Consider the following 15,561-nt stretch of genomic DNA (forward strand, 5'->3'; position numbering starts at 1 on the left):
CCCAGCAAGCTACAGTCCATAAGATCACATAGAATCAGACACAACTGAAGTGACTTAGCACACACACACACACACACACACACACACACACACAAGCTATTTATTAGCTCCCCAGAGATGCCAGCATGGTGAGGGTGGTGTTGAACTAGGGTTAAATATTTTTAAATGCATTGATCTTGGGACAGGATGAACTGGTCAGTTATAAAGGCCAAACACTTGTTCTTCTCCTTGAACATCTAGGAAGTTTCTCATACCAAGGTGTAGTCACAGAGAATGATAAATGTATGAATAGTTCATTACTTCTAGTATTTCTCAAATGGCGCAGGTCTGTTCTGTTCTACAGCTTATTGGAATGAACATTTCAAAATTCATTTGTAATGAACTTTGTATAGGTGAGGCTAAGAAAGTTATTATAAATCATATCATGGCATGTCTAGTATGGTTAAAATAATAGATGTCCTTGTTCAAAATACAGTTATAATTAAAATGTGGCTTAATAAAAATGCTGCACAGAGGTCCATTGTTATTCTTTACCTGACTTTGCAATAGCTTACAATTGTCAGAGGACTCTTCTGGTTATTACTTTAAAATTTTGGGTTCTGAAAATATTAATAAGGGTTTTCTTCTTATATCACCATCAACAAGATTCTTTCAATTAGAATGAACATGATAACAATGATAGTGGCCTAGCAAACAGAATATCATCCATTTAATCTTCCCAGTGTTTGGAATAATAGTATAAAGGAGCAAAATTCTTAATAAAAGCTTCAATTTATAGACATTTACCATGTGTCAGCACTCCCCTAGGCTTTATTCATTCTTTTCATCCAAATAGTAGCCCTAGAAGTAAGGATTATTAACCATATATTATGAATGAGAAGGCAGGTCTGCAGAGGGTTAGTTAATTCTGCAAATTCGCACAGCCAGCATTTGATGGAGTCCATATTTAAACTCATGTTCTGAAGCCCATGCTCTGAACTTCTCTGTATTTCCATTTGAATGAGTTCTTTTGGAGAGAAATTGACTCCTAATATGGAAGAACACCATTTTGGAGAGCATGCTGGTAGCTTAAAAGGTAAATGTTACATATTCAGCTATTATAAGGCACCCAAAGTGGCAGAACATACACTGGCACGGTGGATATAAACCCACATTAGAAATCAGGATTTGTGGGCTCAATTGCTGCCTCTGCCACTTAGGTTGTCACCTCTTGAGGGTGACACAATAATTTCTTAGAGTCCCTCACCTTTGAATATAGATAATAAGACCTTCCTACCTGTCTCACAGGCTTGATGAAAAGACCAAATGAAGTCTCATATATCAGAGCACATTTATCATCTGAAGTGATTACATTTATTATTATTATTATTTTTACTATTTCTCACATGATATCTTGGAAGGAAAGAGGGCTTTAGAGTTAGACCTGGGCAGAGTCCTGTCTCTACCACTCACAGGTTCTTTGGTCTTGTGGCAGACAATGCTTACATTTTCTGAGCTCTGTTTTTGTCCTCTGCATGGGATGATTTGATTATCCCCCAGGTTAAAGTGTGATGGTGGGCCAGCTGGGTGGCAGGGGGCAGAGAACATCGGCAATAAGAAAGTCATTGTTTGCAGAGAATTTAAAAACAATAAAGACTGTGGCAGATTCATTTTGATATATGGCAAAACCAATGCAATATTGTAAAGTTAAATAAAATAAAATTAAAAAAATAAAAAATAAAAACAATAAAACTAACTAAAAGTTGTCTTTTTTTTTTTTTTAAAGATCCATATTGTACCAGCAATGCTAAACCAAACATACCAAAAACTGTCAGTGATAAAGTAGGTCAATACTCCTTTTGTGGAGGCAGGCCAGGTCCCATACACTCTTTCCTTGGCCACGGTTGGTGAGGTGATTACAGTGAATCATAAAAATCTCCAATAGAGTCTTGGTACTCTGGAGGTACGCAGGAAATGATGGTTATTGCTCACATTGCAAAGTTCCAGTAGAAAATTGCAGTACTCTGGATTCTTACTGAGGGGTTCGTCTGACAATCCCATAATAGATTCACGGACATTAGGATGTGTCTTTACTGACATCATCCCCAACACAAGAGTAAACTTCAGGTTGTCATGGAGAATAGAGAGGTGTAGCCATGAAGTGTTAGAGAAGGTAGCCAGTCTGGTTCCATACTGAGCAGTTATTTTCCTCAACTTTTATCATTAGGTGATGAATCAAAGTATTGAAGAGTTCAGTTAAAATACAGATACATTATCTGGAGACAAAGGATGTCCCCAGTCACAGCTGTGGAAAATATGGTAGGTAACCTCACTTCCTTTAATACATGGCTATCGAATGTAAGGGTGAGCTTTAGAAATGCCAAGGTCTCATGTCCCACAGCACCTTGTTGGGTTGGTTAGCTCTGGACACCAGAGTGGAGGTAGAGCTGAGTTCAAAGGGAGAAAAGAAGAAAATAAAAGTAACAGAGTGACAGTGTGATCGTAGTTGGAGAGGTAGCCATGGAAAAGCTGAAGGCAGGAATATTAGCTGCTCAATGGGTTCGGCAGCAGGCCTGACAACTGGGGGCAGATTTTGAGAAAAAGTTCTCCAAGAATAGGAAAAGCATCCAGTATAAGAAGAGTCCAAATAAAATTCAGTCCTCTGGCAGCCCACTCCATTGTTCTTGCCTGGAGAATCCCAGGGACGGGGAAGCCTGATGGGCTGTGGTCTATGGGGTTGCACAGAGTCAGATATGACTGAAGCGACTCAGCAGCAGCAGCAGCAGCAGCACTTGCTGAACACTTACTATGCACTAGACATTATCCTTGGGATACTGGGCACTAGGATAAGACAGATCCATGAGTAGCTACTTTTAACTCTCCGTGAGAACTGAAATGGAGGAATTACACCTAGAACTAGTAAATGGAAGGACAGTGGTCCCTAGGGTTGGTATCTGGATGAAATTGGTAGCTAAATTCTAAGATATGAGAAAATAGAAGTCCTGCCTATTGAATGAAATTTTACTAAGTTTATTTAGTTGAAGAGATTTCAGGTCAATAATTTAGCTTCTGTAAATTCTGGGACCTCCTACCACTTAGAAAACAGATTTTGCATGTCTAATGCGAATGGCTATGCACAGTGCTGTAGACCAGCTGTGGAGAAGGATTATCCAGTGAAGCCGCTCAGTCGTGTCCGACTCTTTGCGACCCCGTGGACTGGAGCCTACCAGGCTTCTCCGTCCATGGGATTCTCCAGGCAAGAATACTGGAGTGGGTTACCATTTCCTTCTTCAGGGAATCTTCCTGGCCCAGGGATGGAACCCGGGTCTCCCGCATTGGAGGCAGATGCTTTAACCTCTGAGCCACCAGGGAAGCCCTGAATTATCCAAGAGGAATAAAAAGGAGAGCTTGTAAGATCCAGCTTGTGAACTAAACAGAGGAACTGTTTTGACTCTCTTGTTTACTGCTTTAGCTTTCAGTGCCCTTCAACAAATATCTGTTGGCAACTAAGTAAATGAATCAATGAGATGCAAGTAGGAAAAAATTACCAGCACTGGGATTTTTTTTTTAAAGTGGTACACTGAATCAGTTTCATTATGATGATCTATTCAGCCATTAATTCTCTTAGTCATTCTGCTCCCCTGACCTAATTGCAAACCTTGTGCCTTGAAAAGGAAGAGGAATCAGCTTAAAGAATAGGCCATTTTCACAGTACAACAACTACTCGTGCTCAGTCATGGAAAGCTCTTTGCGACCCCACGGACTGTGCCCACCAGGCTCCTCTGTCCTTGGGATTCTCCAGGCAAAATGCTGGAGTGGGTTGCAGTTTCCTCCTCCAGGATATCTTCCCCACCCAAGGATCGAACCTGCATCTCCTGCATTGGTAGGCGGATTCTTTTACCGCCTAGCCACCTGGGTAGGCAGGCTTATGTGAGGTGATGAAGGTGATGCTGGAAATTTGTCATTTTCGATGAATTTTGCTAACCAGACCTCAAACTGTAATTTCATCTTGGAGACTTCATCTTCTTAATACAACTGCATTTAAGTAGGGTGAATTGTTTGAACGGACAACAGGTGCAGTGCCTAGTTGTTTTAATATAATATAAACACAGCTTAATGAAGTGCTGGTAACAAGGTGTTTCCAAAGGACATTGACTTAGAATATGCTTCTTGATTTGTGACCAATATCAATTTGCAAAGTCTGGAGAAATGTTAAGAGAGCAGAATTTACCTGTGAGCGTGTGGGTCACCTATTCATTCAGTAAACATTTACTGAGAAATTTTTATAAAGCATGTGTTAGGTGCTGCTGTTTAGGACAGACTGGCTGACTAAGCTCATTTTAGTTTCCTGTGTAATTTCTTATGACATGTCTTTTTAGCATCTTGAGGCTCTGTACACATTCTTCTGTGGTTCACTCATCATTTGGAAAAGCTCACATTTTTATAAAAGGCTTTTCTTGAAAATTATCAGTATTTTCTTCTGTTCTAAGTTACACTTCAGGGACAGTCAAGAAGGAGCAGTGTCAGACTAATTGCACTAATAATAATAGGACCCAGGCGGCTGGCTTTGATCTAGGGAACCATCTGCAACGCCGACCGCTTTGATGTTTCACACAATGGAAGCATAAATATTTTCAATGTACTCCATGATTGGACTTTCAGAAATCTAATTAAGATGAAGGTCAATTAAGAGAAAATAAAATCTTAACTCCGAAAGTCAGAGAAGAGGTGGAAGAGGATGGCATGGCTGTGTGTACATAAAAGAGGCTAGCTAACCTAATTATAAACTTATATCAACACCAGAGAAATTGCCTTTCATGTGAAAAAAAGGTCCTAAAGCATTTTATAACATTGAGATCATTAATGTGTCTTTGAAACACACCCAGGACTGGAAAAGAATAGTAATACTGGCATTTCAAATCTCTATTACTTAAAAAATGATCACAGACAGTGACAGGATAAAAACACTCTGGACCTTTTCAAACACAGCCCCTTGCTTCTTGGAAATGAGTGCCATAGATGATACAGCAGCGTTGTATCTGTAGATCCGTCGAAGTCTGGTGTGAAGGGGATTTCGCTTTCTGTTTCAGAAGGCTGCCAGGCTGGAGCAAGGCCATGGGAAAGAGCGCAGCCCAGAATAGACCAGGTCACCTAAGGCAAGTTTCCTTGGTTCTCTATGCCTCTGTTTCCAAATTTTTAAAATCAGACTAAGGATGATTATCCTATGAGTTTGCTGTGAGGATTAAAACTCAAATATAAATCCCTTAGTACATACTAAGAGTTGAAAACACCTGTTCCTCTTTCTCCTAAGGAAAGGCATGGGCTTTAGAATCACAGACTGGAGTCTGAATCCCTTTTCTCACCCTTGCTTTCTGTGTCACTTTGGAAAGGCAATTACACCTCCTTGGGCTTTAGTGTTTCAAACCCTGAAATAGAGTCACTGGTACCTTCCTGGCTAGCACTTCATACAGAGCCAGCAGCACCTAGGTCAATTGCATGGAAGGCTTAAGATGGTGGAAAGTACCTTATCACTGTCCAAAGCATATTTTCAAATATGGGTTAAGATGTCTATGCATGTGTATCTGTGCGCCTTTGGGCATGTGTGTATATATGTCATCTGTGCATATGTGTCTGTGTGGAGTATGTACTTGTGTGTGTGTATGTGTTAAACACACAGGAGAGAAGAACTGTCAGGACACACTTTTGTCCCTGTCACTAGCCACAGTTATGTGATGTGGAACTTGAATGACATGGAAAGTCACTCCTCGCTGAACAGGGTAAACGAATTCTCTTTATTCCTTTGCTGGGTGACACACATCATGTGGATCTGCCCCTGCCTCCCCCTCTTCTCTTTTGAACTACATCTAAGGATCCTTTCATCTGAGGAGTTCAAAGTATGCCCACTTACCTATGCATCTTACTGAAATCTTCCTTTCTAATCTGCCCAACTTGGGGACAAATACATAACCAGTATTAACCTATCAGGTATCCCTAGTCGCCGTCAGGGACACATGGTATCTGACCACGGTGGCTTAAGTTTGTTCCCAAGGCCAATTAGCTCAATGGCCGAGGATAAAATATGATCTTGAATTATTCTCTTCTGACAAACAATCCCTTAAGATGGAAATTCCAGCTAAAACAGATACGAATTGTTGTTTTTCCCAAAGTGGTATGACCTTGGTCTTCCCAAAGACCAGAAGAGTAATTGCCTGAACTTCTAGTGCTGTCTGATCATGTTTTCTTAATTCTATAGTCTGAGTCAAAGACAGAGTGTATTGTTGAATGCATTATGGGTTATATTTAGAATTGGTACAGTTGATTTATCAAATTCAAAGGCCAAGTCCTGCCCTTGGATATGTCCAATGTACAAATGTGCATCCCTGACCAGAGGAGCATCTGCTTGGAATGCAATGTTCTCTTGCTAACAGGATCTGCAGAACTCTCGGGACGTGGAGGCGGGCCCTGGGCACATGGCCTCTGCCGGCTCCTGCCATACTCACAGTTCACAGTGACCTTGACTTGTTTGACATCCGCTGAGGAGACCTCATTGGCAGCTTTGCACTCGTATTTGCCTGACTGCTCCCTGGTGATGCCGAGGATCTCCAGATATTCTTCTTCTCCTTCAAATTCTCTTCCTGAAAAACAGAGGTTTGCATGATTTTTTTAAGTTTAAAATATGCAGCAGATCACCTTTTTCTTTTTCTTTTTAGAAGCAATAAATCCACATGGCTTTTCAATAATTTGATAGTGTTCTTTGTCTGAGGTCAGGTTCTATGGATGCAGACTCCAAGACAAAAAGTCATGTGAAAATGATAAAGGAGACAGTGTTCTCAGGAAAAACTGGTAGGGGAGTGGGAAAATGGGATCTGGGAGACAAAGGAGCCAAGCCAGGGAGCAGTGCCAAGTCTTGTTTCACAGCGGGCAGCCTGGCTCAGTCCCCCAGGGAGCTCTGGGCACAGCATGGAGCCCAGTTCCAAGTTGTCCCCATCAAGAGTCAAGAAACTGGAATGTTTATACATCACACTCATCAGTCACTGGTTAAAGGCTTAGAGCAAAGTGGGAGTTGTGGGGAGGGGCATGCCAGTCGTAAAGGGCTCAGAGAGGCAGCCCCGAAGGGCTGAATCATCCATTAGACCACATTGCAAATCACACTTTCCACTAAAGTTGTTATTAGGACAAGCTGCTTCCTTTTGAGAAGCTGTCACTCTTCTCTCCCAGCTTACGTGGAATTCTATTCACAAAGGTCATGTCCGAAACCCTGTGTTGTAGTTATGGCTTCCTTCTTCAGTACCAAACTACATCATCCATGAGACTTTCAGGGCATGGACCAGATCCATGAGAATGTGATGCTGATGGCTCATTTTGTCACATGGTGGGGTGGGGAGGGCTAGGGAGCTAAATATCATTGGCCTAATTCATTGGAACCAGGGGTCTGGAGGCCCATTTTGGAAAGCTGCACAAAGCTGGATGTGTCCATTTTTATAAAGACGTCTCAAGATAGGCAGGTTTGTTGATTAAATGACTTTTGTCTGCAGGTGCAGGAGTGAGACATGGAGGGGGAAGAAGAGAAAAAGGGGAGAAAGAAGGTGAAGAGGAAGGGGGATTGAGTAGGGAAGAGTTTGGCCAGAAAGTCCTACAGACTGCAGCTAAATTCAACTTCCGTGGCCCTCAAGTTACCAATGCCTCTGCTGTTGCGTTAGAACAGAGTAGCTGGGAGGGTCCCAGAGGACACAGTCCTGCCACTGCTTCTGGTCCTTCTACACTAAACGGTACCAAATAATAGCTCTGTTCAGATACTACACGCTGCTTTCCTTTTCAGGAAATTCTCTGAAGGCCAAATCAACATAACAGCCAGCCAGCAGAGAGACAAATTCACTGTCTAAATATGTCAGCTAACTCTGCTAACTAGGCTCCAAATAAAAGCTAGTGCCTCTTTGATAACATCCTTTAACACAGCTGTCAGGATTCTCTTAAGTTTCACGTCTTCTGTTAATTGTCACTATCACTAGTTTTGAGGAAACTTTGAAATCCCAGCAACAAAAAGGGAATAGTTATAATAATTTGGTTTGGAGTCCTGCATATTATCAAGTACATGCTTCTACTGAAAATTTTATAGAATTAGTCTGTAAGTGCCTAGCTGCATACGGGCTACTCTGGTGGTTCAGTGGTAAAGTATCGCCTGCCACTTTAGGAGACATGAGTTCCATCCTTGGGTGGGAAGATCCCCTGGAGAACGATATGGCAACCCACGCCAATATTCTTGCCTGAGAAATCCCATGGACAGGGGAGCTTGGCAGGCTACAGTCCATGGGGTCGAAAAGAGTCACACACAACTTAGTGGCTAAATGACAACACGTAGCTGCATATTACAGTATGCATATGAACAAGGTCCATTCCAAGAGCACGTTCCTAAGGCCAATTTGTCCATAAGTTCAACAGAGTTAGCCTAGGTACCCAACTAACATAATCAGCTATATAGTAATGTAATATAATGTGTTTATAATACTTTTCACACAAATAATACATAAAAACAAACAGAAATAAAGAAAAACTTTTAATCTTATAGAACAGTATCTTGAAAAGTACAGTACTACAGTACAACAGCTGGCATACATCTGTGTACAGGCAAGAAGAGTTACTAACTGGAGGAGGAAGAGAAGATGGGAGATAGGAGTTAAGAGTCATCAGCAATAGGAGATGAAGGGCAAGCTGCAATTTCACTCATGCCTTACGTGACTGGACATGCAAGGGTACATTTGCATCTTTGAAAGTTTGCAACTTGAAGGTTTGTATATAGGGGACTTACTGCATTTATAAAACGCTATTTTTTTCTTCCTTTTGTTTTCACTTTTTTCCTTCTCCACACTCATGCAAGTAGTCAGATCTGACTTCTCGTGCCACAGAAGTTGAATGCGGTACGAAAGAAAACAGAAATCTTGGAAAGGGTAACAGTCTACTTTACTGGATTAGCTGGGAAGAATTTGGGTTTGGAGGAGACAAAAAGATCTTTCCAGCATCCTTGCAACCATGAACTTAGAGTCATGCCAACTAAGTGATGCTAAGAATCTTCAAGCTAAATATAAATACTCTGAAGACAAATGGCAACACTGACAACTGCAGACTAAAATAGGACAAAGCTCATTAAAAATCTGAAGTGCAAAAGTGGGATTTACAGTAAAGACAGCATTATTGATTTTGAGAATAATGGTGGATTATAATGAAAAAAGAATTGAAGATGAGTTCAGAATAGTTTGGGATTTCTGCCCTGCTCTGCTTCCACATCCATCAACTTTATTCCTAGGTACAGAGTTGTTAGTAGAAGAAAGAGAAAAGGACTAGAGTTTTCTTATAAATGGCCAACAACACCGAATTCTTTTCCCATTCCATAAAATAACTAGAAATGCTGAGCAATGAATCCCTATCTTGCATTTTTCTTTCAAGTAGTCATGTATGGATGTGGGAGTTGGACTATAAAGAAAGCTGAGCACCGAAGAATTGATGCTTTTGAACTGTGGTGTTGGAGAAGACTCTTGACTGCAAGGAGATCGAACTAGTCCACCCTAAAGGAAATCAGTCCTGAATGTTCATTGGAAGGAGTGATGCTGAAGCTGAAACTCCAATACTTTGGCCACCTGATGCGAAGAACTGACTCATTTGAAAAGACCCTGATGCTAGGAAAGACTGAAGGTGGGAGGAGAAGGGGATGACAGAGGATGAGATAGTTGAATGGCATCACCAACTGAACGGACATGAGTTTGAGTAAACTCTGGGAGTTGGTGATGGACAGGGAGGCCTGGTGTGCCGCATTCCAGGGGGTCACAAAGAGTCAGACATGACTGAGCAACTGAACTGATCTTGCATTTTGAATTTCTGAAAGGTATAGACCAGTTCCAGGCATGAGAAAGATGATTTTTAGCGACAACCAAGGCCCTGTCCATTTGGGAAGATGGCACCTGTGAGAGTAAACACTGCGATGAATTAGAAAAAATAAAGTAACATTTATTGGGTTTGGCATCTGGGATTCTCACATGAATACTAATGTAGGTACTCATCATCTCATTTTTTCCTGATAGTGTGTTAGTCACTGAGTTGTGTCTGACTCTTTGCAACTCCATGGACTGTAGCCTGCCAAGCTCCTCTGTCCATAGAATTCTCCAGGCAAGAATACTGGAGTGCGTTGCCATTTCCTTCTCCAGGGGATCTCCCCAACTCAGGGATTGAACTTACATCTCCCGCATTGCAGGCAGATTCTTTACCATTTGAGCTACCTGAGAAGCCATGATAAGCAGATAATAAATCAAATCTTCATGGGATGAATTTTCAATCTTATGTGTTTAGGAAGAATTCACTCAGTACTCCCTCAGGATAAAGGGGGAGTTTTCCTTTAAATGTCCTACCCATAAGGCAGAAAGGTCATTTTGCTTCTCCCATGCTAGCTCTCCTACGCTCTGAAGGCCACCTGTCTCTCCGGCACACAGTGTGCACAGCTGGTCCATCAGAGCAGGGGATTCTCAAGACGCTAACCAAATATAGTTAAGAGAAACTAGACGGTCTTCCCTCATTCAACAATCTTGACAAAAATTTAAAATATTAAACAATATCTCTGGGCCCTTCTTGTCATTCTTCCTTTATCTCTTGGATCCTTCAGTGGGACCTCTTATCCTGCCACTTTTTGCTAGCCTATTTCTCTTGTACCCACAGGACACTATGCCTACAACACACAATCTCTCACTTGATCGTTTCTCATTAATCCACTGTGATTTGAGAGGAAATGGGCTTTTTTTCAATTGCTAGAAAGTCAAAGAACCAGACTATAAATTCCTTGGAGACTGTGTCTTGCAATATCCCCATGCACAGCACGGGGTCTAACACAGACTGCTGCTGCTGCTAAGTCGCTTTAGTCATGTCCGACTCTGTGTGACCCCATAGATGGCAGCCCACCAGGCTCCACCGTCCCTGGGATTCTCCAGGCAAGAACACTGGAGTGGGTTGTCATTTCCTTATCCAATGCATGAAAGTGAAAAGTGAAAGTGAAGTCGTTCAGTCGTGTCTGACTCCTAGCGACACCATGGACTGCATGCAGCCTACCAGGCTCCTCCGTCCACGGGGTTTGCCAGGCAAGAGTACTGGAGTGGGGTGCCATTGCCTTCTCCGGAACACAGACTAGTTACTCAATAAACATTTGTTAAGTTAGCTTAACTGACTGAGAAAACAACAGCAGAAACTAGGGTCAGATTCAACACATCATCTTGCTTATGGGAACCAACTACTGGAAGGTAATTTCCATACCTTCTGTTCTTTCTGTGACAGAAGCTGATGTGTACATTCACTCCCTTTTAATGATGCTAACAAAGAACAATTTCACTGGGGAAGAATTGGTGTGCTGAGTATTCTGCTGTTGAAACGCTGGATGGGGCATCTCTGGCAGTGTCCTAAGGATGTATCTACTGTGGGTATTTATTATTTCAGGAGAAAGTGCAAGGCCCCAGGTGGAAATGGGCACAATGCCATTTTTTTCATCTGACCAACGGCAGTTTCTTGTTTCAAGGCATGGACTACAACACATTTATCTTAAGTCACAGAATTTTAAAATGCACTCAGATCTTCTTGTTCCCCTCCCTTGGCCCCCATGTGTCTACCCCTCAGGGCACCTGTTTTCCCATTCTTTCAGTTTCAGCAGACTAGCTGCTCTCAACCCAGGGGTCCTGTCACCATCTCCCTCTACTCTCTCAAAGGAAGACTCCTGGACCAGAGTCTGCCACTCTACCTGTTGGTAAATTCTCTGGTGGAATATGGGCCCTTCTCATATTAGCCATAGTGTGGCTAATATGGGCCCTTCTCTTGTTCCTATCATTTCAGCCCTTGTATAAATGTTTACTTGAAATGCAAATTTCAGTATTTTGGTATTTTAAACATCTCAACCTATTTCCACAAGCTTGCTCACGTCGCTGAGTGTTATATTTATTCTGGGATCTGGAGTTTAGTTTAAATCTCCCTTTGCTTGCTGTGCTTTTGTGTCTTCTGGCAATATTCAGCTACCAGGCTAAATAACTTCTCGTCCTCCTCAGTGAATGTACCTTTCAAAGTCTTCACATAATTAGCATATTGCCCCTTAGCCACTGTTTACTCAAGTTGTACATATTAGTTCTTTTAATATTTCTTCATAAGTCAGAGAGAAGGGCCTCGAGCTGATGGCAGGAGGAAAATGTTCTCTTCTGTGTTCCCTGATGTAGAGGCAAATCAGTCAGGAATAACACCAATTAAAGTACACCAGGTGCTACCTTCTGAGTACAGTACCTTCAGAGGATCGTGCTTTGGTGAAATCTGTAGAGTTCACATCCAAGATATTGATTTATTTAGATTTCCAAGGTCAACCAGGCATTTGGAAGCAAGCAGCCATTTGAAATTAAACACATGGCCTTGGTGTTTCTCTATCTCCCCTTCTTTCCTTCTTCCCTCTCTCCTCTATCTCCCTCCCCTTCAATATGCATACATACAAAGGGCTATATATTTACATATAACCATTTAACTTTTAGGAAAAGCATGCAAATTCACTAACACCCAAATATTTGCTCACTAAACACAGCAAGCCTATTGAAAATTCTCCATGGTATGACATCCAATACCCTATTTAAATTAAAAAAAAATTGCTACCCTAATAATCATTGTATCTGTCTTTCTTTTACCTTTATCTGAGATACAGGAAATAAAATTTAGAAAACTTGTTAAATTTGAGTGTTTTATGACTTTAAAGTAAAATTCCAAGGATTCTCACATGTTAGGAAATGGATGAAGCATTTTTCCCCACTATTCTGAGTTATATGTATCACGTTTCTGTAGATCATTCTTTTACAGAAGGGAAGATGGGTTTTAAATGGGGTTGCCATTCCCATTATTAACCTAAATTGGAATATTTTCTAAGTAAGTGACTGTAAACCCATTGGCTGTAAATACAAACACATATACATAGATTAATGAAAGGCAAAGAGGTAGCACTTGTCTTTCAGGTATATATGTATGTATGTATGTGGGTGTTTGTGTGAGTCTGTGGTCAGAAAGGGGGGAGTGAGGAGGGTGAGCAAAATCCAGCTATGAACTTCTACCTCTAAAAAGAAAAGAAAAAAAAGATCACGAATCAATGATGCCATTTGAAGTTTCCTGTGGTAACTTCAAATGCTGTAACAAGTTTCTGTTCTTACAGTACATTTCATGGTTTCATTTTTTTTTAATCCTAAGGACATACCTGTTCCTGTTTTTGCTTCTTCCTTTTTTTATGCACATTACTTTCTGTACAGACATGCTAAAAAAAAAAAAAAAAGGAAGAGAGAAACACAAGAAATCTAGGAAAAAAAATGCTTGTGATGGGGTTCTGTTTATATTTCCAGCCATGTCTCTAGATCCTTTGAAGTTTTTGTTTCTCTGCTTCACATTCTACCTGAGAGATCGTTCAGTATTTGACAACAGTTCTGTCCAAAGGTGGAAACAGCTTCTCATTCCCACTTTTCATCACCTATCAAGGGAGGGTTGAAGAGTAGTAACCGATCCATGATTGAAAGAAGGGAGGGTAGGCGGCAGACACAGCTGCCAGAGCAGCAATCATAAGAGAATAAGGAGACACAGGGAAAAACAATGTATTGAAGGGAATGGGGGTGGGGGGGTGGGAGGCATGGAGGGGATGGAGAGAACGGATACAATGAGGATGATTATAAGGAATAGTTAGAAGAATAGAAATGAAAGAATAGAGAATTCTCCAGAGACAGAGGCATCTGACTATTAAGATATTTGTACCTACATAGAAGGGAAGGGGTTGGTTATTCAGCTGTAGAAATGCTCCCTCTTTGAATAGTGAGACACAACAGGGTGTGGATTATGCAAATTGGCCCCATGCCTTCTGTGGCCCCAAAGGGTGTAGTTAGTACCCAGAAATCAGAGGCAAGCACAATGCCTGGAAAGATTCACAACCGGCTTTGACTCTATGAATGAGCATAGGGCAAATGAAGAAGTACACCCTGGCGTTATATTTCCTGGCATCCAGAGAGATCCAATTCATTACGGTTTGGGTTTTTGCTTTCATATACAAAAAATCAGCTAGCTGACATAGTTTGAGCTCAGCATCCAACCAGAAGCTGCCTTCCACACATCCTTCTCAGGGCCATGCCATTTTGTTATTGTGCTCATACTTAACCATTCCCTCCTACTTGGTGTCAGTTTACAGAAACCATTCAGCCCTTCTAAATGCTAGGCTTGGAATCAAGATCCTCTATGTTTAGTCCTCTGATGGGGAATTGTATTGGTGACAGCTAATCTTCCGCTGTAGGGACCATGTCTGGCTTTGCTCATCATTGTCCCCCTAGTGAACAGCACAATGCGGGATGCTGGAGTGCTCAAGAAATATTGCAGAGGGACTGTGGAAGGAGCTACCACTTGATAAACACACGTAAGATACTTTGCTAAGTGACTCAGACATTATCATATTTAATTCATAGTGATGGCTTAGAGGATAAAGAAGCTGCCTGCAATGCAAGAAACCTAGGTTCCATCCCTGGGTTGGAAAGATACCCTGGAGAAGAGAATGGCAACACACTCCAGTATTCTTGTCTGGAGAATTCCATGGACAGAGGAGCCTGGTGGGCTACAGCCCATGGGGTTGCAAAGAGTCAGACACGACTGAGAGACTTTCACACTCACACCATTAAGATGAGGAATCCAGGTTTAGAGTGTACCTTTAAGGAAATTTCTGGAGTTTGTAACGATATTAAGGAAGAACGTAGGTTTGAACCAGGTCTGTGGACATTTGGAGACCGTTTTCCTATCTAGGCATGACTATTTTTATCAGTAAAGATTCTCGTTAGCTCAATTCTTAGCTCTCAGAATCTGCTCTAGTTCTGTCTTCTGAATATAAATATGAGGTTGAGAATGGGACACTTGGGGAATTTCCAAAACAGTGGAGCTCAGTTATAGATAAAGAAAATAAAAAGACAGTCTTCAGTTTTTTCAAAGTTTCTCTACGTACTTACTCATCAAGAGAATCAAATAAAGCAATCAATGAGAAAAAAGCTGGTATTTAAAAGTTTATACGTCCTCATTTACAGAGGTCCTTCCAAAAGCAGTATAAAGCCACTGCTGTACACAAACGCCAACAGACAGCAAAGGAGCTGCAGGACAGTGTGAAAGTGTCAGTGAAGTCGCTCAGTTGTGTCCGACTCTTTGCGACCCCATACACTGTAGCCTACCACGCTTCTCCATCCATGGGATTTTCCAGGCAAGAATACTGGAGTGGGTTGCCATTTCCTTCTGTAGAATGCACTTATATGAGTAAAGATTTACTGGGAGAAGTGAGTTTTCAGGAAGTTGAAAAACACAAGTGGAGAGAATCAGAGCCAGCGAATTGTAAAAGGGTGTGGCAATCTGGTTATCCTGCCTGAAATAGAGTTCTCCACACAGGAGAAATGAGCAGCGTGATATGACAGCAGTACATAGGCTGCAGTGTGAGGGGTGGTGTGAAGACTCTGGACTTGCCATGTTCAGTATCTCTGCATCTCAATGAAGGCACCGTGGAGCCTTCTGGCTCCCATCAGGCAT

General features: G+C 41.6%; 1 protein-coding gene across 2 annotated transcripts in view; it reads right to left on the reverse strand.

Moving 5' to 3' along the window:
- LSAMP (limbic system associated membrane protein) overlaps positions 1-15,561 on the reverse strand; it is a 715,534-nt gene that overhangs the window by 46,917 nt on the left and 653,056 nt on the right. For both annotated transcript variants that reach the window (XM_005201255.5, NM_001205368.1), the window contains 1 exon segment: positions 6,480-6,614. In XM_005201255.5, the coding sequence (XP_005201312.1) occupies positions 6,480-6,614 (135 nt within the window).

This window comes from Bos taurus, chromosome 1 (assembly GCF_002263795.3).
Source record: "Bos taurus isolate L1 Dominette 01449 registration number 42190680 breed Hereford chromosome 1, ARS-UCD2.0, whole genome shotgun sequence".
In the NCBI taxonomy this organism is placed as follows: Eukaryota; Metazoa; Chordata; class Mammalia; order Artiodactyla; family Bovidae; genus Bos; species Bos taurus.